We start from the raw sequence: 25,976 nt of genomic DNA on the forward strand, positions 1-25,976 counted from the left end.
GCGAGTCTCAGCATAAAATTACCGTCATTAAGCAAAATCCAATATATTCTCATTACGCCTGTAATCATAGGATCACTGACTTATTAGCTAGAGATATCCCATATCAAGCAGCTAACCACATAATCACTGGATTATTAGAAAATGTTATATTTATCTTAATTTTCTTATAATATAAAAGGAGAACAATTACAAAAGCAAAAATATGCTATTCTCTAATATAAATATTTTTAGATTCTATATTCACTATTTCTCCGGTTTATTGATTAACGTCGAAATGGCTACCGTGAACACCTATCCCCTCACTTTCTTTATCTTGTAAGATTAATCAATCACTTATCTTGCAAGATTAGTCAATCACATTATAACTCTATTTCGGCCGCCTCATCATTTTGATTTTAGCAATATCACAATCCAACATTAATTCAAAAACTTTCTAAGATTAAAAAAATAAATAGAAAAATTATTTTAAAAAAATCATTACATTTAATTAAAAATTTTCTCATTAATTTAATATAAAATGTAGGGAAATATTATTATTTGTAGATGCTACCGTTTTGGTATTTTTTTTTTTTCAGTTTACGTGCTTATAATAGTTATTTTTTTATTTTTTGAAGAGAAATAGTATATTCCACGATTCTACTCGACATTATTTTTTGAAGGTATTTAGTTTTTTTTTTCTTTTCTAATTAACAGTTCATCAATTTTTAAATAGTTATTTTGTTTGTTTAGCAAATTTCTTAAAAGGCAGTTAATAGATATTTTATGAATTACTTTTTCAATTAATTCTAATTTTAGACCGTGTTTCCTTTTCGTATTTATTAATTATAAAATTTTTTAATAAAATAAAATTTAATATATTAATAAATTATTATACTTATAAAATATATTTTATTGTAAAAATAATTATATTAGCTATAATATTTATTTATACATATATATTAAAGATTATATTTTGTTAACAATCATATTATTAAAACTTATATATCATATATAATAAATTATTAATTTTATGTATATTTCAATAATAAATAAATAACATAATATATATACTCCATATTCATCATTTTACATATTAACAATAAAAATTATATATAATTTATTAAATATTTAAATATTTCAATTATAACTTAAAATAAATTATTTATTATCCATATTAATTATTAATTATCAATTATATCTAACAATTAAATCAAACACACTTCACATGTTTTTCATGATACTGTATATTGTATATCTACAAATAATTATGGCCTTTTTTTTTTCAATTATTAAAAAATTCAGTAAATTCAATTTAATAGAATCAAATATTAATACAAATTGTCTATAAATTTAATTAAATGCTAATGCGAGTTTTTTTTTTTTAAAAAAAAGACACCGAGAGAATAAAATTTAAATTTTTTTATATTTATTTAGATATATTTATTATCATACAAAACTGAGAGTTTATGTGAATTTTTAATAATGTAATTTAAATATAACACTAATATAATTATTTAATTAAATTAAAAATTTTAAATAAAAATAAATTTATAATTATTAAAAAAATAACCTCTTATTAATTATTAAAATATCTTTTAATATTTAAAAAAATTTAATATCTTTTAAAGGATATAATTAAAAAGTTAATAAAAAATATTTTTTTAATCTATATTAAAAATTAAAATAAATAAAAATTATAAATCGAATTGGATATATGATTTTATGAAGCTACACGTGGTATAAGTGAGTGTTATTTGACTTAATCAATCAAGGAGCTGGACGAGCGGATGGTAATAAAGAATTTTTGAACCCATAATAGTGAATAAATTTTTTAAAGTTAAAATTAATTAACAAACATAAATACCATTGCAACTAATTTTAAAAATTTATTACTCTATACGATAATTAAAAAAGTAAATATAATTGAAAATTCGTATAAAAATTAAATTTTTTTTATTCAATTTCCTATTTAAAGTGATATATTATCATCCTCTATGGTTTAAAGTATTAAAAGTCAAATTTATTTATTTATTATTAAATTTTATTTTTCAATTTAAATTTATTTATTTATTATTAAAAATATTATTTATAAAAATTTAAAAGTATAAATTAAGCTTTTTTAAATTTTTTAAAAATAAATTTAAATTAAAAAATGAAATTTAATATTTTTAACTCGTCTTACATTTACAGTCAAATTTAGTCTTTTTGTCTTTACTCTTTTGTTTTTTTTTTTTCCCGAACTTTACCTAATATTAGATACAAGGTTAGGCTATAGCTGGTTACGGTAGGGCAGCAGCTATATGAGGGGAGTGTATATAAAAAGCTATTGCTAGGTGTAATGTCTTTACCTTTTGGTCTGCAAAAATGGTCCCAATAGATCTAATATGTCTATAATATTAGTCTTAATTCCATTGATTTTCTTTAAGTGGAGGGTAATGATGAAAGTGACGATGCCACAAATACTCTGCAGATTTATTAATGTTTTTTTTAAAAAAAAAAAAAAAACAATGTAATAGAATTAGCAAGTTTGAGCAATAACGACATTAAAGTCCAATCACTATCAGCTCAAAATAGTACCTTATAATAATTCATAAATTTAGTAGAAAATTAAATAAATATATAAGTAAAAAAAAAATATTAAAATTAAATTTAGTAAATTTGAATCAGACTTAACTTATTCTTAAAATTAATTTTAAAAAATATTATAATTTATATAAAAAATAAATTACTTCTAACCGAGCGAAATTCAACAAAGTTCAAATAAAAAATTATTTAGAAATAAGAGATTGCGAATAAAATTACGCCCTAAAGTCCCAAACTATGCTGCTATATACACAGATTGCAGTAACCTAAAGTAGACCCTTACCCATTTCATGACTGGGGCTTTCCAACTTTTCTTTAAAGCCAGCCCAGAGCTTCCCTTTCGACTTCAATGTTCACCAACACCAACCAATCACCTCTCTCTCTCTCTCTACTAGACACGAAGAAGAACCTCAGCAGCTAAAGCCCAAACTCCTTTTCACTCTCTGCAAAAACTACAGTCTCTCCTGAGCCACCTTTCCATTGATATATCTAAAACCAGAACCCATTTCTTCTCTTTCTCTTCTGTCCCCATGTCATGAGCTTCATATTAATCCCTATTCTGCTTTGTATTGTTTCTCTCACAATCTGCTGATGGAGGATTCGGAAGAATCCAATGCTAGCAAGAAATGCACCGCTAAGACTAGGACTCTTAGGGGCAGGACTAACTCCGACCATAAGCATCAGTATCAGTATCAATATCAGCATCACCTCTTTCAATACTCTAACCAGTTTGGTTTGTTGAACCATGGCCAGTATCCAAGTTACTGCCCAGCTCTTCTTCCTCTGCCTCCGCCGATACCTCTCCAACTTGCTCTTGTTCCACCTTTCCCTCAAAACCATAGCTTCAGATCAAAAACCCATTTTCAGAAACCTTCGTTTAAGCTAAATAATCATCCACCTCCTCCTCTTCCCACCCCTTTTGTTAGCCAAGGACCAGTTGCAGCAATTTCATCAGGTAACATTGCATATCTAACACAACCCCTCTATTTGTTTTTATTGTAATTTTCTTTCTAGCAATCATCATTACTGTTTTTCTTTTTTTTTTTTCCTCTTAACTTTCTCTGCATGTGTGTCATAGGGAAGTTCTCATATGGTTTTTATGTAAAGATTCTTATAAAGTTTTTTCTTTTCCTTTCTTTTCTTTTCTTTTCCTTTTTGCTGGCCTAACAAGCAATTCCTTCATTTTGTTTTTATTTTGTTTCGTCTGCTTTAGTTATTATACACGATGCTGTGATACTTTATTGTGGACCTGTATGGAATAAAATAATTTCTTTTTTCCTTTTTTTTTTAATTCAAAGCAGAAAAGCAAAAGAATGAACAGAATTTAATTGCCAGAATTGATTTTTCTGGCTGCTAAAACTCAGATATTGGATGTTCTTAATTCTGTTGTGGCTTCATTTTTTAAAACCATGTTTAGATGATAGGCTAGTAGTGAAAAGGTAAGAAAGAAAAAGAAAATTGATTCCAGTAGCTTAGCTTTTTCTTTCTGAATCTGCAACCAGCTCCAGAGGGGCTGCAACGACGAAAGCATTCGCCTGTCAAAGGAAATGATGGAAAGAAGGATATGGGTTCCTCCGGCCAAGCACTGGTAGCTGCAAGGAGACCAGATTCTGGTGGAGTAGAAGGACATGTTATTACTCTTCTTGCTAACCATTTCCTTGTCCGATTCAATTCCTCGCAGAGAATTTTCCATTACAATGTGGATATTTTTCCCAGTCCTTCAAAGGAAGTTGCCCGAATGATCAAACAAAAACTTGTAGAGGATAATTCAGCTGTGCTCTCTGGGGCTTTTCCAGCCTATGATGGTCGAAAGAATTTTTACAGTCCAGTTGAGTTCCGCAATGATAGGCTTGAATTCTACATTAGCCTCCCAATCCCAACTAGCAAATCATCTTTGCCTTTTGGAGAACTGAGTGACTTTCAAGAGAAGCATCAACAGTTGAAACTATTTCGAATAAATATCAAGCTTGTATCAAAGCTGGATGGAAAGGAACTGAGCAGATACTTGAGCAAAGAAGGTGATGACTGGATCCCACTTCCTCAGGATTATCTACATGCGTTGGATGTTGTTCTGAGAGAAAGTCCCATGGAGAAATGTATACCTGTGGGGAGATCATTCTATTCAAGTTCAATGGGAGGAACAAAGGAAATTGGAGGAGGAGCCATTGGATTGAGAGGATTCTTTCAAAGTCTCAGACCCACCCAACAAGGATTAGCTCTCAATGTGGATTTTTCAGTGACTGCTTTTCATGAAAGTATTGGAGTGATCCCTTACTTGCAAAAGCGTCTCAAGTTTCTTAGGGACCTCCCACAGAACAAAACAAGGAGTTTGATTGGTGAAGAAAGGAAGGAAGTGGAGAAGGCTTTGAAGAACATCAGGGTCTTTGTTTGCCACAGAGAAACAGTCCAGAGGTACCGAGTTTTCGGCTTAACTGAAGAAGCTACGGACAATCTTTGGTTCGCGGACAGGGATGGGAAGAATCTGAGGCTGGTGAGTTACTTCAAGGACCACTACAATTATGATATAAAATTCCGGAACTTGCCATGTTTGCAGATCAGTAGAAGTAAACCATGTTATCTTCCTATGGAGCTTTGTATGATATGTGAAGGCCAGAAGTTTCTTGGTAAGCTGTCAGATGATCAGACTGCAAAAATACTCAAGATGGGCTGCCAAAGGCCTAAAGAACGAAGAACAATTATACATGAAGTCATGAGAGGTTCTGTTGGGCCAACCAGGTGATTTCAAAGATTACCTTGGAGAATTCTCCATTGAAGAAAATTTTGATTTCAACTAGTATTTATGTGCTTCCTTTATGTTTTTTCATTTAACTGTTTGTGTTAAATTTAAAATAATAAAAGAGAGAGAAAATAATAATACAAAAAGATTTACTTACTTCGCCATGAGAGCCTATCTCCACATACACAAAAGCTCAAAGAGGTGCATTTTTATTGAATTGGATTATCTCAAAAATTCCTTATTTATTGTGGAAGATCCAAGACGTATATGGTATGATATCATAAACAAAGGGATTCTCCAACTATAACAGGAATATATTAAATTCTATGATCATAGGAATATATAGAAATAATTATTCTATCTAAATACAAATTCTATATTAAATAGATTCAACTTTCCATAACATTCTCCTTAATGGTAGCTTGGATTCTCAACAATTCTAACAGTTCTAATTATTTAGTTCTCTTTCTTGACAGTGGCAACCAGAGCAGAGAATTCAAACTCCATGTTTCAAGAGAAATGACAAGATTGAATGGGAGAATCCTACAACCTCCAAAACTAAGACTTGGTGACGGTGGCCTTATAAGAGATCTGATACCTTCTCGCCAGGATCGCCAATGGAACCTTGCCGACAGCCATGTCTTTGAAGGAACAAGAATAGAAAGATGGGCGCTGATAAGTTTTGGAGGCACCCCTGAACAGAAGTCTAACATTCCAAAATTCATAAACCAGCTATCCCAAAGGTGTGAACACTTAGGCATCTTTCTTAGCAAAAACACAATTATTAGCCCACAATATGAGCCAACTCAAGTGCTCAATAATGTGGCCCTTCTGGAATCAAAACTCAAGAAAATCCAGAAAGCTGCCTCAAACAATCTCCAGCTGCTTATTTGTATAATGGAGAAGAGACACAGAGGATATGCAGATTTGAAGCGGATAGCAGAGACAAATGTAGGTGTTGTAAGCCAGTGCTGCTTGTTTACAAATCTTGGCAAGTTGAGTTCACAATTTCTTTCCAATTTGTCTCTCAAGATCAATGCCAAACTTGGAGGATGTACAGTTGCTTTGTACAATTCATTACCCTCTCAGATTCCCCGCCTTCTTCATTCCGACGAGCCCGTGATCTTCATGGGAGCTGACGTCACTCATCCTCACCCTCTCGATGACTTCAGTCCATCAGTTGCTGCTGTTGTTGGTAGCATGAACTGGCCAGCAGCAAATAAGTATGCATCTCGAATGAGGTCGCAAACGCATCGCCAAGAAATCATCCAGGATCTTGGTTCAATGGTGAAAGAATTGCTAGATGATTTTTACAAAGAAGCAAACAAACTTCCCAAAAGGATAATGTTCTTCAGGGATGGAGTAAGTGAAACTCAGTTTCATAAGGTTCTCCAAGAAGAGCTGAAATCAATTCGAGAAGCTTGTTCTAGATTCCCTTGTTATAAACCTCCCATTACCTTTGCAGTTGTCCAAAAGAGGCATCATACAAGGTTGTTTCCCTGCGAAACAGATCTATCTTCTTCTATTCAGGACCAGTTTTACAATGAAAATATCCCACCAGGGACAGTTGTGGACACTGTGATTACACATCCAAAGGAATTTGATTTTTATTTGTGCAGCCATTGGGGGGTGAAAGGAACAAGCAGGCCAACACATTACCATGTGTTGTGGGATGAGAACCAATTCACTTCTGATGAATTACAGAAGTTGGTATACAATCTCTGCTACACATTTGTAAGATGCACCAAGCCAGTTTCTTTGGTGCCTCCTGCTTACTACGCCCACTTAGCTGCATACAGGGGCAGGCTTTACATTGAACGGTCTGAGTCGTCCATGAGAAATGCTTGTACGATTTCAAGAGCTTCCCCACCAAAAGCAACACCTCTACCGAAGCTCAGTGAGAAAGTAAAGAATCTCATGTTCTACTGCTGATTTCAGTTATATCTTCTACACAGATGTAGTTCCAATTATTAGAAAACATAGGCAGGCTAATCCAGGAATGAATTCATATATTAAATAGTGACCTTAACAGATGAAGCAAATTAGTATGAACTTTCTCATAGTTGACAAGAAAATAAGACTCAGTTTTGTGAATGTCCTATTCTTGCTTTCTTTGATTTCAATGCATTGAAAAAGGAAGACGGTAAAGAGGGGAATGTACTCTTCGATAATTTAAAAAAAAAAAGGATAAAGGTAAAGCTGAGTATAAAAAAAAGGGAGACGCAGCCGCAGAGCAGGTCAGTGAATGGCAGTGCATGCCAGCGATTAAACAGTGAGAGAAGAAAAGAACAAAAGAAAAGCCACCACTACGCTGTCTTTCGACTTCCCCTTTTGTCTCTCTCATTTGCTTTGCTTTTTATTAATCTTTTTCTTCTTTACGTTTCTGGTGTTTTGCATGAGAATGACTCCACTGTTAAGTACTGCACGGCCATTAGAAGATGGGACCGCCAATGTACTCAGAGATAGAGGGCCCCCCATTCCGACCGTTTCATTTAAAAAACATAGTAATTAATTAATTTTTTTAATCAATTTCAACCATAAAGAAGAAAAAGACTAAAATGACTATTCTTTAAATAACTTTCGCTCCTTTTTTTTTTTTTCCGAAGCTTTGGCCCTGTTTAGTAAGAGACTAACGAGGATTTCGACTTGAGGATCCGCAATATGTTAATTTTTTTAATAAATTACATTTTAATATTTAAATTTTAATATAATTAATGGATATTTTTATAATTTTAAAATTAAATATTTAAATTTTTTTCTAATTAATTTATTTAAATTTAAAATTTCTCCATTTATTTTTATTATTAAAAATATAAATATATCTTTATTACTTTATATTTTTAAAATTATATATTAATATTTTTTTATAATTAATCTGACCTCTTATATTATAATTTAAATATTATAATTTTTTTAATTTAAAAGAATAATTAAATCTCAATTAATTTTTATTTATAATATTTTATTTCACTAATTTTTAATATTTTTTATTGTTTAACTTTTATTTATTAGAATATTTTAATATTTATAATTTTTAAAAATAGTAATAAATATTATAAAGAGTATTTTAAAAAGAAATTATATTTTTTTAAAAAAAATTAATTATTCATTGGTTTTAATTAATATTTATAATGTATAGAATAATTATAATTTTAAATAGATTAAATATAAAAAATTTTAAGAATTTAATTTTAAAAATATAACAACTACATCTTAATTAAATAAAAATTTAAGAATTAAAATTTAGTTTACACGCTATATAATTGGAAAATCTATTCTTTATATTGTCACGAGTCTATCCTCTTTATTATTATTCTCTTGTGACAATTTTTTTAATTATTTTAAAATTATTATTTATTTTTTAAAATTATAATAATATATAAATTAACTATTTTTATTTTATTTTACTTTTAAATTTTTTAATATTTAATAAAATTTAATGTATTTTAAAAAAATTTAATTAAAAATTAATAAAATAATTATTTTTTAATATATATATATATATAAATTAAATAAATAAAAATTATAATACGGAGCAACTATTTTTTTAATATGCTTTTAGCATTTATTCTATTACAAGTCTTGCACTTGAAAGAAAGAGGATTTTATAACAGATCTGCCGTTTTCTGACCTTCCCATCACCGGTTGAAAGTGTGAGAGAAGGTTGTCCTCTCTCTTGGTATGTTGCAGCGAGGTTTTATTCAAAGTTCAAATTTTTTTTTTTTTTGAAAATGAAAAAAATATTATTAACTCAAAGCGATCAAGGAAGCTATATGAGGAGGAGGAACATGAACCCAAACTCCTTGACCTGACTCAGAATGAGCCGATGTTGCTAGAACATGAGCGACATCATTCGCAGACCTATGAATAAAAGCACATCTTGCTTCCTCATAACTGGATAGAAGCAATTTACAATCTTGAACCAAAAGACCAAAAGGTGATAAATCATCTAATGAAGCATTGTTAATGGACACAATAAGAACCTGAGCATCCGATTCGAAAAGAACTCGATCCCATCCGCACTCTTTAATCCATCTCAATGTCTCTCGAAAAGCCACTGCCTCAGCACACTTAACCTCCATCTGACTGCAAAAACAGCCTGCTTTAGCCGCTATAAAGCTACCATTAGCATCTCGGACTACACAGCCAAAGCCTAGCGAACTTCGTTGCGAGTTTAAAGAGGCGTCAATATTAACCTTAATCCAACCCAGCGGTGGAGGAGACCAAACAGTCAAAGCCGATACAACATTGGTGCAGCTGGTAGAATCAGAACAGGCCTCCCTCCATTGCTGCAAAAAATTCAGTGCTATGAAGAACACACCACTCGCAGTTCGACCCTGAGCTTTCCAAACAACATTATTTCTGTTATGCCACAAAGCCCAACATATCATTAGAATAAGGGAAGCATTCTCCGCAGAAGCAGTGAGGAAGGCTGAAGAGAACCACTCCCAAAGAGAGGCAGCGGAGAATGCAGGCCAACCCAAAGGCGAACTCAACCAGCAACTGCGGGCAAAAGGACACTGAACAAGAATATGTAGGATAGTCTCAGGAGCCTCATGACACAACGGACACATCGAATCAACCGGAACTCTCCTGGACTGAAGCAAAGAGAGGCAAGGAACTACATTAACTAAAGCACGCCAGCAGAAATTAAGCACTTTAGGAGGCACCTTCGTCTTCCAAAAACGACTCCATATCTCACTACCTTCCCTATGTCGAAACCCAGCAACCAAAAATCTGTAAGCACTCTTAACAGAATAGTGACCCTTGGACGCAAACTTCCAGCACTACGCATCTGGATGCGAAGAAAGACTTAGAGGGATGTTCAAAATACAACTCCTGTCTCTATCATTGAACAACTGAGCTATTAAACTCTCATTCCATCTATAGCCGATCATAAGATCTGCAACAACAGAAAGAGTACAGTTCGGAGGAGGGGGTGTAGAAACCAATAAGTCGGGCGCCTCTTTCAACCAAGGGTGAGTCCAAATAGAAACTGACCTGCCATTCCCAATTCTCCAATAAGCACCAGCTTTAACCAAACTCTGAGTCGCCCATATACTACGCCACAAAAAGCTAGGATTGTGGCCCAAAGATGCTTCCAAAAAAGATGTTGTTGGAAAATAACGAGCCTTAAGAACGCGGGCCACTAAAGAATGAGGCCTGTTAATAATGTTCCAACCCTGCTTACCAAGTATGGCTAAGTTAAAATCATGGAGCGATTTAAAACCTAACCCGCCGTCAAGTCTGTGCTTCGCCATTCTATGCCAACCCAGCCAGTGAATACCACGATTTTGATCAGCACCCTTACTCCACCAATACCGAGTCATCATACGCTGCAAATCAGCACATAAAGTCCGAGGCAATAAAAACAAACTCATAACATAGTTTGGCATAGCTTGGAGGACTGTTTTCAAGAGGACCTCCTTACCTGCTTGGGACAGCGCACGATGCTTCCATGAATTCAGCCGCTTCCACAAACGATCCTTAACAAAACTGAACACTTCCCTCTTGTTACTACCAACATGAGAAGGGAGTCCCAAATAATTACCCAAATTCGGCTTCTCCTCAATCTGGAGCACTGAACAGATAGAAACCCGAAGAGCCACAGGAGTATACTTGCTGAAAGAAAGAGATGATTTTTGAAAGTTAACCAATTGTCCAGATGCGTTCTCATAGATACGAAGAATACGCTTGAGCTCCAACGCCTCTTGAACATTTGCTCTGAAGAAAATCAAGCTGTCATCCGCGAAAAAAAGGTGGGAGATCTGCGGGCCACCCCGTGATATCCTGAACCCATGAAGACTGTCACGGTTTATACTGTCTTGTAAAAGGCGGGATAGCCCCTCAGCACAAAGAATGAATAAATAAGGCGACAAGGGATCTCCTTGCCTCAGTCCCCTCGTTGGTAAGATAGGGCCGATTTCCCTGCCATCATGCAGAATCCAATAACGAACAGTAGAGATACAAGAAAACACCAAAGTAACCCATCGTTGCGCAAACCCCATGCGGATGAGCATGTCACGAATGAAAGCCCACTCTAGTCTATCATAGGCTTTGCTAATGTCCATTTTAAGGGCCCCAGATAACTCTTTCTTTCGATGAAATATATTAAATCCATGCATAGCCTCAAAAGCTAAGATTATATTGTCCTGAATGCTACGTCCAGAAATAAAAGCGCTCTGGCTTTCGGAGACAATAGACGGCAAGATGGACTTAAGCCGGTTAACTATCATCTTAGTCATGATCTTATAAACCACGTTACAGAGGGCAATAGGACGCAAATCACTCATTCGCTCAGGGACACACTTCTTAGGTATCAAAACTAAAGCAGTCTCATTCAACTTCGGCGGGAGAGACCCTGAATGCAAGCAATCAATACAAAAATGAGACACATCCTCACCAATAATATCCCAATAATGCTGGAAAAAACCAGGATTGAAACCATCTAACCCAGGAGATTTATCAATTTTCATAGAAAAAGCTGCAGATTTTACCTCGTCACAACTGTAAGGAGCTAAAAGAGATGCATTCTGATCATGTGACACTAATAATGGAACACACTGCAAAACTGGTTCAGAATTACAATCATGAGAAGTAAAGAGAGACATAAAATATCCAGACATCACCTCCTCCAGACCCGAATTCTTATCATGCCATACGTTCGAATCATCCAGCAATTTAACAATTGTATTTTTCCTTTTCCGAGCAGAAGCAGCATTGTGGAAAAACCGAGTATTAGCATCACCCTCTTTAAGCCAAAATTGCTTGGCACGTTGCTTCCAGAAGATCTCACGGAGATTTAAAAGATGAAAGAAACAGGATTTGGCTCGTAAAAACTCATCCATATGCACCTGTAGCCGAGAGCCGCGTAAACGGGCCATAATAGCAAGACTCTCGTCCATCTCAGCTTTATGCAGAAGTCTAAGATTCATGCCCCACGATTTCAAAGCAGTACGACAGGCCACAAGCTTACCCTCAACGTCCATATCTGGAGAAAGTTGCCAAATATCTGAAATTAAGGTCCGACACCCTGCCTCACGGAGCCACGTATTCTCAAATCGGAAACGATGAGTATGGCGTTGATCCACAAAGCATCTGACAGCAAGAAGAATAGGCAGATGGTCCGAAGTAGAGAAACCCAACACTTCAGCAGTAGAATTAGAAAACCTGGTACACCATTGAGCATTAGTAAAAACACGGTCCAACCTAGATTCCACCCAGCCATCACTATTTCTTCCATGCTCCCATGTAAAAGGATATCCCATCATGGGGAATTCAATAAGACCAGAATCAGAAAGCGCATCCCGAAAGCCATTAATCAAACGTGAAGGTTGAGGACGACCACCTCGCTTCTCAGAAGGTGATAGAATATCATTGAAATCGCCTAAACACACCCAGGGTGCTTCATGATGAGATGCCAACATACGCAACCGTTGCCAAGATAAATGACGAAAGTTCCGATCAGCCTCGCCATAATAGCCTGTCAAGCGCCAATTACCAACCCCTTCAATAAAAACTTCAGTGTCAATATGGTGTTGCGATGAGCTAAGAAGAGTAATAGAAGAAACCGATCTCCACAGTAAAGCCAGACCCCCACTACGACCCAAGCAATCCACACTGAAGAAACCATCATAAGCCAACAAATCTTTTATTTCATTCACCCGAGCAGAACAACATAAAGTTTCGATTAAGAAAAGAAAATTTGGCCTCTTAACTCTAACCATCTCTTTCAGGACCTGAACTGCTTGTGGGTTGTCAAGCCCACGACAGTTCCAACTAATACAACTCATTGATCTTCCTGGCCGATTACACCATCATCAACCCCGAAAACTAGGCCGTCAGCATCATCCACCTCGCCATCAACAGATAAACCCGCCATCTCCACTGAGACCGCATTCTCGTCAGTTGCCATGAAGAAATTCTAAAAAAAACAACAAATCATAGGAAATCTTATCATAGAAGACAAGACAAAAACTCCCAAACAGGGAAGACTTTTCAACTCCCAAACAGGGAAGACAAGCTCTCTCATTCAAAGTTCAATTAAACTTTAGTCAATTAAATTTCTGTATATTTGTTAAGAGTTAAATAATTTTTAATATAATATTATTTTTATAATTTAAAATATAAAAAATTTAGTATTTTAATTAATATAAAAATTTAAAAATATATAGATATAGTAAATTATTTTTAAAACTATAAAAATGAAATTTTATTATATAAAAAATAATTAAATTTATTTAATTATGAAATAAAAGTGGATGAATTTAATTGGATTTATATTTTTTTATTTAATGTTTAGTGAGATTTGTGTCAATTCCTCCAAGTCCCCCCTCTCCAACTTAATTAATTTTATTTTATTTTTATTTAACTAGAAAATTAAGAAGGTTAATTTTCAATTATTAAATTAAATTTCTTAATTTAGAAAAAAATTTAAAAAAAAATCAAATTCAAGATTATCTACGAGCATGAAATTGTAGACGATTTTTCAACGATTTATAAGCAGCAGACACAGAGATCAAAGCACTCCTACGAGAAGGAATCCAATTGTCGGTGATAGAAAAGAGAGAGAGAGAGGCGTATGGGGGAAAGTGATGACCCGTAATATCAGAGTCACAGACATGCAATCAAACAACAAACAACTGATTATTTATTTATTTGGTTGCACTAATGGTCCCATCACAACCCCAATTCTCCCATCCCATCCCTTTAGTTGTCAACTCAGGCTTTGGGCAGACGAGGACCACTGTCTTCTCAGAAAATTTTAACACTTGATGGCTCTATGAGCTTGCCTCTGTTTCCCGTGCTGTCCAATCCCATGTTACATCAGGTGACTCTAGGGCTATCTCCTTTCTTTTTATCTTGTTTTGTAAAAGAACTCTGCTTTGGTGTAACCCAGCAGAGAGTTATTTTCAGCCATTCAGGCGGAATCATCAATAAATAAAGATGAAGTTAAAAAGGATGAAGAGCAAGCTTTTGTACCTATGAGTTTTCAGTTTTCACTTCACCAAAAGATGCCCAACTGCTTTCTCTAGATTTACTTTGATTCTGATGAGTTATAAATAGAAAGTTGGCTTTGGGCTTTTCTTAGTTTTATACCCCAACGGCCCAAATCATTTTTACAAATGCTATTGGGCCTTTGGGCAACGAAACCTGCCAATCCATTTCCAGCCATCTGAGTTTCAATGGATCTTAGCATCATTGAAATGGACAAGCCTGCGAAAGCCCATCTTAACCGACGAGCAAAAAGTATACAAATCATTTTCCAATGGATCTCTTGCGAGACTCCTTTGGGTCCTTGTCTTCTTACGCCATCAACTTCATCGTCTTCTTCTTTTTCCTCTTCGCTTTCCTATTTTGATCAATCAGTCATCTTATTCTGTGTTCTCTTCCCTCATCTTCCCCTAATCTTTCATGGCAACGCCACCACCCTCTCCTATAAACCTTTGCACTGTCTTAACTGAATCTAAACACATCATCAACGCCCACTCCCGCCATTTCCTCGCTCTCTCTGTCCTCTTTCTCCTCCCTCTCTCCTTCTATTTGAGTGTCTTCCCCACACTTCAGAACCTCCTTGCTCCATCCTCAACTCTCAACTCTAAAGTCCTTCTCTCGACTTCTATCTTCCTCCATCAACACCCATCTAATCTTTTCACCATTAACAACCTTGTTTTCTCTCTCATATTCTCTCTTTTTGTCCTTGTTTTTGCTCCTCTTGCTGTTGGTTCCATCACCTACAGCGTTCTTCATGGTTTCTATGGTAGACCCGTCAAGCTCTTAGCCGCTATCAAATCGGCTTTCACTTCTTTCCTTCCCCTCTTAATCACAATCATTTTAACCCAAATTATTGTGTCCGTGATATTTTTCGTTTCTGGGTTTTTCCTGTTTTTGGTGTTTAAGGCCATTCATCTGGCGGGGTTTCAAGTTGAGATCTCATCTCCTTATTTTATTGGCTTCTCTGGGGTTGTTTTGATTGTTTTGATATTGGTTTTAGTGTATTTGCAACTTAATTGGTCTCTCGTAGGTGTCCTTGTGGTAGTGGAATCGAGTTGGTGGCTTGAGCCATTGAGGAGGAGTAGCTATCTCATAAATGGAATGAGAGGAGTGGGTTTGGCTTTATTGCTGTTTTTTGAGTTCTTGGTGGGTCTTTTGTTAGTCATTAGCTTGGTATCAGGGATGACACTGGGTATTGGCGCTACCAATGGATGGAAGAGTTGTGCATTTGTTGTGCAAATTGTGGTAACTTCAACACTGTTAATGGTGTTGTTCCTTTACAATGTTGCTGCAAATACTGTTCTGTATATGTATTGCAAGGCTGTACATGGGGAGCTTGCTTGGGAGATTGCTGAGGAACTTGCTAGGGAGTATATCAGCTTGCCTTTTGATGATGCAAAAGTCCCTCACCTCGTCTCCGTTGCTTATACTTGACCAAGAAAAAAGGTTAGTCAGTGGTCTTGTAATACCTTCCTCCCAGATTGTGCTATTTTCTTAATTTAGTTTCTCAGTGTATGAAATTAGTCCCACTAGAATTATGCAAAGAAATGAAACTTGTAAATTCCATTACCCATTAGTTCAATAAACAATTTTTTTTTATTGGCTGTTGATTCTTGTGACTAGCTCTGCTGCCTTGCTACATATGTGGTTAATGGAACTGAGTTCAGCATATTAACTAGATCAGTATTACGCTTCACCAGCTGCAATGATACAAATTTTAGGAGTAACAGTCGTACTGCATTGCTTTTTTTTTTTTTTTTTTTCTTTGTGCTGAATTCAAAAAGAAATAGGCTTTTCAAAATCGACTTTCATTCACCAGCTTGGAAATTTTCTGTAGCAGTAAAGTAATTTGCAGTACTTTATGATTGTGCCAGATTTCCAGCTTTGAAATTCCAAGGTAATTGACGTAGATTAAATTACCGGGCACCCTTTTGATTGAAAAGTAGTTTTGTAAATGTCATGTGTTATTATGGAAGAAAAGGCCATTCAAAGATCAGGCAACCTTGTTTCTAAATGATACAAGGTCTAAGATTGAAATTGAGCAGTAGTTGTCCTAGTGCCGGTGAAGCAGGACACCTGAGGCACGCATCTTATTGCCTAGTTTCCTTTTTTCCAGGTGCAAGAAATGTATCCTTTATTATAATACATCATCAACTAAATTCTAACTTAAATATTGGTTTTTCCATTGCTTCCTAATGCATATATGAGCAGCAGATGTCTTTGACAAAGTTGGTTGTAAGGGGGACAATTATGGTTTTGGCCCTGTGCCAAGGGAGTGTTATTCCAAAGGTTCAAAGTGAAACCTTGGATGTTTAACCTCAAAACGAAGGAGATTTATGGCGAAACATCATTGTCTTCGGAAAGTGTGAACTCGGCATTCTCAAGTATTTCAAAGTCTGTTAAACATGGTTTTTGTTGCCTTCTTCACTTTCATTATACCAGAAGTTGACAGGCAGTTTCTACATTTGAGCCTGGAACATTATTTTGCAAGCGCATTTCATTTTTGTTATTGTTAGATTTGTTATGGATAATCTTAGCAGGATTTGTAAAGAACCTTTCCTAATTCGAGTTAATCAATAACAAAAGTTCTGGTTGCTTTTAGCCTTTTTAGAGGTGAATTTCGTGCATCTTCTTTAATCACTGCAACAATAACATCATCAATGTAAACATATCAGTTATTACTAATTCCTATGATTTGCAGATATATCAATTCTCAAGCTCTACTGTTATTCGCAATGTTCAAATGAGTCTGAACTCAAATTACATTTCTGAGGATCCAATCTTGCCTCCCACTTTTAGCAAGCCTCACCTTTAACATTAAGCTAAAGACATCCCCTCTTGTTTTACCGTTAAGCTAAGACATTTATTAAGAGAACTATAATAGTCTTTACATTTACTATTGTCTGTCCAAAATTTTATATAATCTATGCTCAAAATTCATCAAGTTCATTAGGCATAGGTGAAATTAATCCTTAATCAAATGAAGTTTCTCCTTGATATACTTCTAAACTTTCAGAGGGCACTTAAGACTTAAGATCCAGGCAACAATAAAATTAAAATGGGTAAGCTTTTTTCAGAGGGTGTAAAATAGTGAATACAAAGCCGCCTACAAGAATCCATTCTAACAAAAGCCCAGCAAGAGATTACAATTTAGATAAAAACAAACAACATAACGAATTTGTCACCTTGTCAAGTCCCTAATGGCTGCAATGAAACCTCATGCTGCTGCGGGCTAGAAGAAAAAACACAAATACTTGAACCTCTTTACAGCATTTTCATGTCCTGCTTATGAAAGCCCAGATTCCACATTCCAAACTTAAATTGCGCAAATCAATATGCAACGTGAATGGCCAGTTGGTTTAATCCTTGAAACATTTTGGCCCAAAAATGAAAGAATGTTGAGCTCTCTCCCTTGATGAAATCAAAATGAACCAAATTCTTTCTTCATCATTGACTCACACTTAAAGCTTTCTACTGTTAGCCTGGCTAGATGAAGATGATGCTTTCAATCTAAGAACACTCTCATCCTGATCCGCACGGAAGAGAAAGTTACTCCAGTTTGTAGACCTTTGGACAATCCTGGAAGGAACCCTGTCACTATCTTCCCCACCAGATGCTTCATATCCATCACTAGCAGACCTTGACAGTGGGATTCCACCGAGAGAAGCAGCAGCTGCAACTGATAGACCTGTGAGCCTCCTAGACTCCTCAGCTCCAGATGAGGAAATGCGGAATGGGTGGATATCCGGCGAATCTAAACTGCTTTCTGGAGAAGAAGCAACAATCCCTGCTGAGCTTGACATTGCTCTGCTGGTTTGGAAAGCACTTCTTGCCTCAAGCTGAAGAGGAGCCAAACTTGTACATGTCTCGGTGAAACCTTTCTCAGCAGCCATACCTGAAACTTTAGTTACAAGCTCCATAGGCAGGTCAGCTGGCAGGCGTACTCTCTTGTTAACTCTCCTTCTATTATTGTCAGGCCTTGGGACCATCCGATGGCCACTGCTACCAAAGCTACTCTCTCCTAGTCCAAAAGGCGCTTCCCGTCTCATCACAGGCTGCAGGATTTTGGATTTTTTTCTTGCCTCTGCTGCAGCCTTCGAAACCTCTTCAGCATTTAATCGGGCCAATGTCCATGGGCTGATTTTTACTGCTGCTGGGTTCTTTTTCCTGATTGGCTCCTCTCCCACTGTCTTTTTTCCCAAGGAACTGACGGATCCAGTCTCTGGAGGAACAACATCAAACTGGAAGAAACAAAGAAATTGCAGTAGCAATAAAAAAAATGACTCTCATTGCAATGTTGATAAAATCAAAGATACAAGCAACAAGTGCAAAGTTAATGAGCTCTGTAAAGCTTAAAGACACAGGCACGAAGGACAAGGTGGTAAAACAAAATGTCAAAATACAAAATGTGATGTGAAAATTTGCCTTCATGAGAAACAACCATAACATACGTTTTAAAAATATATAAGAAAAAAGAGGTGGAAGAAAAGCACTTCAGTGCAAATTACAGCCAAATAGCTGAAGGACAAAAGCATGAAGAAATTGCAGAAAGGTTGAACATACAAATCCTATTAAAGACTCAAGACTCCCGAAATCATGTAATTTCAAACGAAAACAACTTATACCTAATATTAACAGCAAATTTTTAACCATCTCAGACCCCAAAATCCATAATATGCACAAGCAGTAAAATAAGGGTCAAAAATTTAAAATGCTTCCAGTACGATAAGCAGATTTGCAACCATTGAAGTCTCTAGAAATTGACAAGTGATGAATGGGTACCTGATCTTCCAGGAACAGCCGAGGTGGTGTGCACCATGCACCTCGGTGGAAAGTAGAAAATGAGCTTGCACTGCTTAATCCAGTGAGTGAACTGGCAGGAGACATCTGGGGACTCTGCTGGCCTCCAACTCCTTGTTGCTCTTGCTCCTGCTCCCTTAAAGCTATAATGTAATCATACGTACTGATTCCCTGTAATAATCAATCATATTAATCCATCTGACATATTCACTTGATACAATAACAGCATTAGATAAAAAAAATTACAAAACAAGTACATGTCAAATAAAAATAAAAGGCTACTGCCTATCCGGGAAATAAGAATTTCAAAAAAAATGTTGTGCATATTCCACACATCAGGGAAGTAGGGGGCAAATTCATCAAAAAGTCATCATAAAATAAGAAAAAAAAATCAACATTACCTTTTTAATCAGGAGGATATGAAAGAAGAAAAGCTGAGCAAGAGGTAGGGTAGCAAGCATAGCCAAAATGGTGCACACTGCCTACAAGAATGTTAAGATACATAACATTACTTCGACTCTAGAAACCAAAAAGTAGTAAATAAAAATGAATTAGCTTTATTGATTTTCAAATTGATAGATAAACAAAACTTACCACAACAATAACAAAGGGGACCAGAGAGAAACTGCTTCCTAATTTGGAGGAGATTTCCACAGAGAACCGTTTCCGCTCAAGAAAACAGCATATGAGTACTAGGATTCCAGTTAACCATTGTAGAATAAGCTGCAATCTCAATCCCAAGGTGCATAAACCATTTATACACCTGTCAATAATCAATTAAAATGAAAATGACTTGAAAAATAAAAGTCTTACTCTGGATGATCTTCAGTCCTGCCAAAGTTGGTTGGGAAAAAGAAAGCAGGCAAGTTCAGGATGCAAAAACTATTTTAAGAATTTGGGATTTTTCTGGGGAACTATTGAGTACAAAGAATGGCATAAGCCACCAGAGCAAGAAAAGGATTCTAGGAAAACGGGTTAACTTGTGATTGTCCCCAGTACAATTGCATGAGAATATTGAAGGTAATTTAAACAAATGGTCAAAGGTAGATATTGCTTTTGCGTGAGAATATTGAAGATAAATTAAACAAATGATCAAAGGTAGATCATGTCTTTTATCATAATAGGGATCAAGAAACTTGCATCAGGAAGGATGGAAATATCTATAAGACAGGCAATCAGTAACTCTCAACAGCTGTAATTTTTTGATGACTGGCCTGACTATTTGAAGATTCCAGGTAAGGCAGAATTTGAAGACTTGTCCTTACCAAGAGGAGAGCAGAAACCATTAGGGTGAAAAACTGTCTGTAATTCCGCCTGCCTATACAGTTGTTAAGCCACTGCAGGATTAGGGTTAAAGTGAATTAAAGAAACATTAGAACAAGTTTAATAAGAAAAGAAAAATGTCCATCTATCTAAATGCTTGATACCCTGCAGTGATGATCAAAACGGTCCACACATTTGTCACAAACTCTACAGTGCTTGCTGTACTTGAAAACCTGGCAAGGTAATAATTTGATAAGCATGAACTTTTACTAATTGTTATTATTGAAGTAATATGACAAATCTTAAAATCATCAATCAGATGCATGTAAACACCTGCTCACTTGATGGTTGTTACCAATAGATCAATGACAAATAATTTGTTTATAAACTGCTTGGCAGAACCTAAAAATCCTACACTACCTTATTCAGATCATGTTGCTCAAAAACTACTGACCAGACCATGGCATCCAAGTTATCAAAGATTACCAAAAAAAAATAATAATAACAAAGAAAGAAAGAAAATAAACAACAAGAAACTAAATTGAAAGTTCTACCAACCTCAACCTCACATAAACTGCAATAGAACATCCCATCTTCACTCATCTGTTGTGATGAAGAGTCATCACTTGAACTGCAGAAATTGCAGATAAGAGCACAAGGAAAGAAAGCCCACCGGAGGCAAGATGAATGTCCCAACATTGCATGCTTCTGCTCAAAATCAGCATTAGGGTCTTTCAAAGTTGCATCTGCGATCTCTGATCCCTTACTTACAGATTTACCCCCAACTGTAGAAGCAGTTGCATCATGCATCGATGAAACTGACTCCCCGCCTACACCTAGCTTAGAATCCTTTTGTTGAGCATGCTTTCTATCATGCGGAATGTTGAGATACTTTTTCGACCTGAAAACTCCTGGGTCTGCAGGATCAGCTGCTGCACACCAAATGTATAGGCCAAAGACACATGTAATCTGAAAAGAAAATATATGTTACTCAAGTTCCTAGCAGATGAAGTCACATCTAATACAATGAAAAAAGAAACTCAATGAATGCTAAATTGATAATCATATTCATGTTTCACTAACATATACCTTGTCATAGTCATTTGAGCCTAGCGACTAAACGCTAAAAAATTTGCATTTAAACATAGAACCTCTACATTACTGAAATTTAATCCTTATGCTGTGTCTGATAAATAAGTTAGCAACAACATAAACATACAGAAATTGCAAATGCCCTAATATACCACAAGGATAAATAAACCAAAATATCCTAATATACCACAAGGATAAATAAACCAAAATATCCTAATATACCACAAGGATAAATAAACCAAAATATCCTAATATACCACAAGGATAAATAAACCATACAAGACACAAATGTAAACAACCCTATAGTAGAATTGGATTTATTAATTTTGATTCAGTGCCAACAATCACCAACTTCTAACCTAAATCTAAGTAGCCAGAGATATCCCAAGCTACTCTGATTTTTTGGCACGGTGTGTTACGTACAAAAGCACAAGTATGTACTCATCTGCAGAATCTAGTGCCAAAAGAATATCCTTACAAAGAATCTTGCATAGAAATGTGCAGACAGTCCTAACAGGTTGCATACCCTTCTTGTGTCATTTACACACATACATGTAATGTAATACTAAGGAAGCCATTGCGTAGTCTTAGTCCCAAATATCTTGCTTTACCATCACAGTCATCATTACCATTTGGCTTAACTGAACTTTCATGCCAGAGAACCATTTGATCCACTTGTTTTAACTCTAGCGGATAGAATCACATTTTATTCAAATTAAGCCTTAAAATAATCTTGAAGGAAGCCATATTTGTGGTCCAAGTTAAAGTGACAGGCATAGAATGACATTCCACAGGTTTGCACATGAATCGAACCAAAAATGCATTGCACACTATAGATTCTTTTTTCAAAAATCAGAACCTTATGCTAGCTGCAACACAAGTTGAATGTATTTAAATTTGATTCTCAAACTCACAACTTTCCAGATGTGACCTCTAAATTTCCAAGTTGTGAAATCAAGTTCTTAATTTTCATTTTTTCTTTCTATTTGCAACCACAAAAGAATGGAAAAAGATGAATTAAAAAACCCACAACTTAAATCATGGATTCAAGAAGAATTTAACATATAGCAATTTTACAATACAAGAATTATCTGGAAAGCAAAAAGCTGAGTGATTCAGCAATCTTATTGGCTGGCTCACAATCTCTACAGGGACAAGCTTCATAGTTAGTCCATTGGAAGACCACTGCCAAGAAATTGCTTTATCAAACATCCCAAACATCTTAACCTAAAAGGCATAACAGCCGTACTAGTACTCGGATAAGAATTACAGTCCCATGCTTTTGTCCAAACAAGTGAGAAAATACTATCTTCAATGTAACAGAATTAGAATCCATGTGATATAAAATTAGTTAGTAGGCACAGGCAGCAACTTATTGCCTCATCAACGAAAGTAAGGACTGTTTCATACAGATGAAAGGATCTGGGGATTCAGGTGCCAAATTAACAAAAGAAATAGAGTGGGGAAAGGAAACCCATTTGGGAAAATAAAAATCGAGGGCATAGAAACAAACAAATGAATCGGAATCAACAGGCAAACAAGGCACAGATCTCAGTAGTTCAACCCACTGATAAACTGTTCAACTACACATAAAGAAACTAAAGGAAGAGATGTGAAATGGCTCACCAGAGGAGTGTAGATTCCCATTATAATATATTGAAAAATCTTCTTCCCAACAAAAGGAGCAAAGAACACATAAAAAGCAAACCCCAGCGCAAGAAATACAGCAACAGCCACCACCTTCACAAGAAAATTACAAAAATCAACATAAAAACTTCAAAAACAAAGAGAATTAAAACAAGAGACAAAAAAGGAGAATGAAAGAGAGAGCACCTGAAGTGGGTGGTAAGGAAGTTGCCATCCATGCTTCCTCATTGTTAGCCTTAACGCTGCAGCAGCAGCGACCCAGGACAAAAATATATAATTTGGGTAAGAACAAAAAGGAAAAAAGCTCAGGAAAAAAGATGACTTGGGTCTCGCTTATTTTCTTTCACTTTCCCTCATTTGTCTAGGAAAAAAAAACACCATTCATCCACTGCATTGCCAACCAAGCATAGATTACATGGGCAAGCCATTTATTCTCATGGGTCAAATCAAAGAGAGACAAGAGAGATGGGAAAGAGAAAAGCATAAAAAAGGAGCAAACAGATGAAGAAGCTGCAACATGAAATGGAGTGTTGGGTAGTAAAGAGAAATGGGCAGTGAGGAAACTTTTGTTTGGTTTGCTAAATCACATCCAAAGCTTGTGGAAGGTGAAAAAAAAAATAATGAAAAGGAGGATGAGAAGGCCTGAATTTTGGATTTGGGTTTTCTCTCCTTGTTCCTGTGCAAGCAAAAGCTTTATTTTATTTATTTTTCAACTTGAGCAAAACAAAGATCTGACTGAGAGAGAGAAGCACAGTGATCTGGTTTTCTTTTCACGGCCATTATTACCTTGCCACCTCCCTTTTTACTTTTTTTTTTTCTTTGTCCGTTTGGGAGAAATATATATATCATTTAAAAAATATACTTTTACTTTTTATATTGCGAAAAAACTTCATTAATTTTAAAAAATATATTAAAATATTTTTAAAATTTTAAAAATTTACTATTTAATTATTTTATTAATCTTAACTGTTAAATATTTTAATATTTAATTTTTATAATTTTAAAAAATTTATTAATTATTTTTTTAATTTTATTGGAAAATATATTATTAGTCTTTTTTTAATACTTAATATTTAACATTAATAAAAAAATAATTATGAAATTTTTTTAAATTTCATGAATATTTTAATATATTTTTAAATAAAATATAAATTAATAAATTTTTTATAATAGAAAAATTAAATAGTAATTTTTTATTAATTAAAAATAATTAATTAATTTAAATAATATTTTTATTTTCATTGAAAATGTATATATGTATATATGTGTTGAGATTTAATGAGAGTTGAAGTACCAATTTTCAAACGCATCTTTTGTAGCGTTACCTTTATCACTGGGCAAAATCATGTGTCACACAGCCCACTGCCTCCTGCTCTAGAGCTTATTAGTTTTACTTTTTTAATTGCTACCAACTAATCTCTGGCCTACCTGGCAAAGGTTTTCGGTTCCGGGCCAATTTCAATTAGCAATCAGCGGTTTGATTTAATTTTTAAAAAATTACTATAAAATTCTTGAATTTCAGTAAAATTCATTATTTAATCCTTATAATTATAAACTTCAATTACTATGTTGGTGAGGCTTGTAACTACCAATTAAATTGAGAACTTATCTATTTAATAATTAATTTATCTATATATTAATTTTAAATGATATAATTTTATTAGATAATTTATTTCAAAAATTTTAAATTAAATTGAAATTAAACCGAACCACCTGTTTTGATTCTAGTTTAGAGAGAAATTCCTAGTATAAAATTTGAGTTTAATTTAAAAACGGATTAACTGATTCAATTCACAGTTCAAAATCAAACCGTAGCCGAGTGTAACCACTCTCCCTACCTCTCTTCTACACCATCTCTTAGTAAATGCTAACAAAAAGTTACCATGTAGAAATGGTAAGATCTCTGAGTAATTGTGTGTGTTTTTGGCAAGCATTAGCAGAGAAATGTCCCCACATTGGCATGGATTGTGGTTTGCAGAAGAAGACACCTTTTGTGTAGAAAGGGATGGCAAATATACAATACATAGAAAACCTTAAGCCCCACTTCTTCAAAGCCATTTTCTCTACTTTTTTGCTACTGTTTCTGTCATCATTCATCACCCCCCCCTAAAGCCCAAATGCTTTTTGGCTGGAAATTTGTGTTTTCAAAATCACAAAAATACCCAACTATATTTAATGTTGTTTATTTGTTTTCATTTTTATTTTTTTTAAATAAAATTAAGATTATTTCTGTTTAGAAACCGTAGTAGCTGTGAGCATTCGATCTGTTTGATTTAAAATTAAACGAAATTGAATAAATTAAAAATTAAAATTTTAATAATTATAAAAATTAAACCAAACTGATTTTGATCACAAATTGAATCAAACTGAACTAATTTAATTTGATTCGATTTGATCAATTTAAATTTTTAATAAATTTTTTATTTTTTATACTTTATTTTTAATATTTTAAAATTTAATTAGAATATTTTAATATTAATCTAATTTAATCTATTTATATTATTAAAAATAATATATTATTATCACTAATCAGTTTAATTTGATTTTTTTAATTTTTTTCTCATTAAAAATTAAATCGAGTTAAAATAATTAAAATTTTTAAAATTAAAAATTAAACCGAGCTGAAATTAAAATTTTAAATTAATTTAATTTTTTTATTTAAACCGAATACTATTTAACTCTATTCAGAAAATGATAAAATTCTATTAATTTTACTATTTAATTTTTATAATATAAAAAATTTATTAAATAATTATTTTTTTATAAAAATATTCAATAATTAGTTTTTTCGTGTGGTGAGTATTTAAAATTTAGACTATTAAATAATTAAAATTAATAAAATAATTAATTAATAAATTTTTAAAATTTTATAAATATTTTA

General features: G+C 34.2%; 3 protein-coding genes across 5 annotated transcripts; 2 read left to right on the forward strand and 1 right to left on the reverse strand.

Moving 5' to 3' along the window:
* Positions 1–2,858: 2,858 nt before the first annotated feature.
* Positions 2,859–7,393, forward strand: LOC110616318 (protein argonaute 7). Its single transcript, XM_021758703.2, has 3 exons — positions 2,859–3,517; positions 4,065–5,298; positions 5,776–7,393. The coding sequence occupies exons 1-3, from the start codon at positions 3,154–3,156 to the stop codon at positions 7,229–7,231; spliced, it is 3,054 nt and encodes a 1,017-aa protein (XP_021614395.1). The 5' UTR covers positions 2,859–3,153; the 3' UTR covers positions 7,232–7,393.
* A 6,898-nt stretch (positions 7,394–14,291) lies between these two features.
* On the forward strand, positions 14,292–16,911 carry LOC110616372. Of its 3 annotated transcripts, none has more exons than XM_021758778.2 (2): positions 14,292–15,739; positions 16,505–16,911. In XM_021758778.2, exon 1 carries the CDS (start codon positions 14,714–14,716, stop codon positions 15,725–15,727), a length of 1,014 nt encoding a protein of 337 aa, XP_021614470.1. In that variant the 5' UTR covers positions 14,292–14,713; the 3' UTR covers positions 15,728–15,739; positions 16,505–16,911. The 3 variants fall into 3 exon arrangements, with proteins under 3 accessions (XP_021614470.1, XP_021614471.1, XP_021614469.1); XM_021758779.2 differs by having other exon boundaries at positions 16,508–16,911; XM_021758777.2 differs by lacking the exon at positions 16,505–16,911 and adding an exon at positions 16,168–16,482.
* Positions 16,912–17,341: 430 nt separating this feature from the next.
* Positions 17,342–23,857, reverse strand: LOC110615636 (probable protein S-acyltransferase 22). Its single transcript, XM_021757625.2, has 9 exons — positions 23,282–23,857; positions 23,075–23,188; positions 20,915–21,325; positions 20,521–20,589; positions 20,359–20,430; positions 19,688–19,816; positions 19,495–19,575; positions 19,076–19,264; positions 17,342–18,534 (listed from the first exon to the last, which is right to left on the reverse strand). The coding sequence occupies exons 1-9, from the start codon at positions 23,321–23,323 to the stop codon at positions 17,755–17,757; spliced, it is 1,887 nt and encodes a 628-aa protein (XP_021613317.1). The 5' UTR covers positions 23,324–23,857; the 3' UTR covers positions 17,342–17,754.
* Between the last annotated feature and the right edge of the window lie 2,119 nt (positions 23,858–25,976).

This window comes from Manihot esculenta, chromosome 5 (assembly GCF_001659605.2).
Source record: "Manihot esculenta cultivar AM560-2 chromosome 5, M.esculenta_v8, whole genome shotgun sequence".
In the NCBI taxonomy this organism is placed as follows: Eukaryota; Viridiplantae; Streptophyta; class Magnoliopsida; order Malpighiales; family Euphorbiaceae; genus Manihot; species Manihot esculenta.

Excerpts from the sequence above, each read along its gene's own strand:
- LOC110616318 (XM_021758703.2), top strand. The coding sequence starts at position 3,154 with ATGGAGGATTCGGAAGAATCCAATGCTAGCAAGAAATGCACCGCTAAG. Across the intron at positions 3,518-4,064 it reads AGTTGCAGCAATTTCATCAG|CTCCAGAGGGGCTGCAACGA; the intron begins GTAACATTGCAT and ends ATCTGCAACCAG. Across the intron at positions 5,299-5,775 it reads GGTTCTGTTGGGCCAACCAG|TGGCAACCAGAGCAGAGAAT; the intron begins GTGATTTCAAAG and ends CTTTCTTGACAG.
- LOC110616372 (XM_021758778.2), top strand. The coding sequence starts at position 14,714 with ATGGCAACGCCACCACCCTCTCCTATAAACCTTTGCACTGTCTTAACT.
- LOC110615636 (XM_021757625.2), bottom strand. The coding sequence starts at position 23,323 with ATGAGGAAGCATGGATGGCAACTTCCTTACCACCCACTTCAG. Across the intron at positions 20,431-20,520 it reads GTTTTGATCATCACTGCAGG|TGGCTTAACAACTGTATAGG; the intron begins GTATCAAGCATT and ends CTAATCCTGCAG. Across the intron at positions 19,576-19,687 it reads TCCCCTTTGTTATTGTTGTG|GCAGTGTGCACCATTTTGGC; the intron begins GTAAGTTTTGTT and ends ACATTCTTGTAG.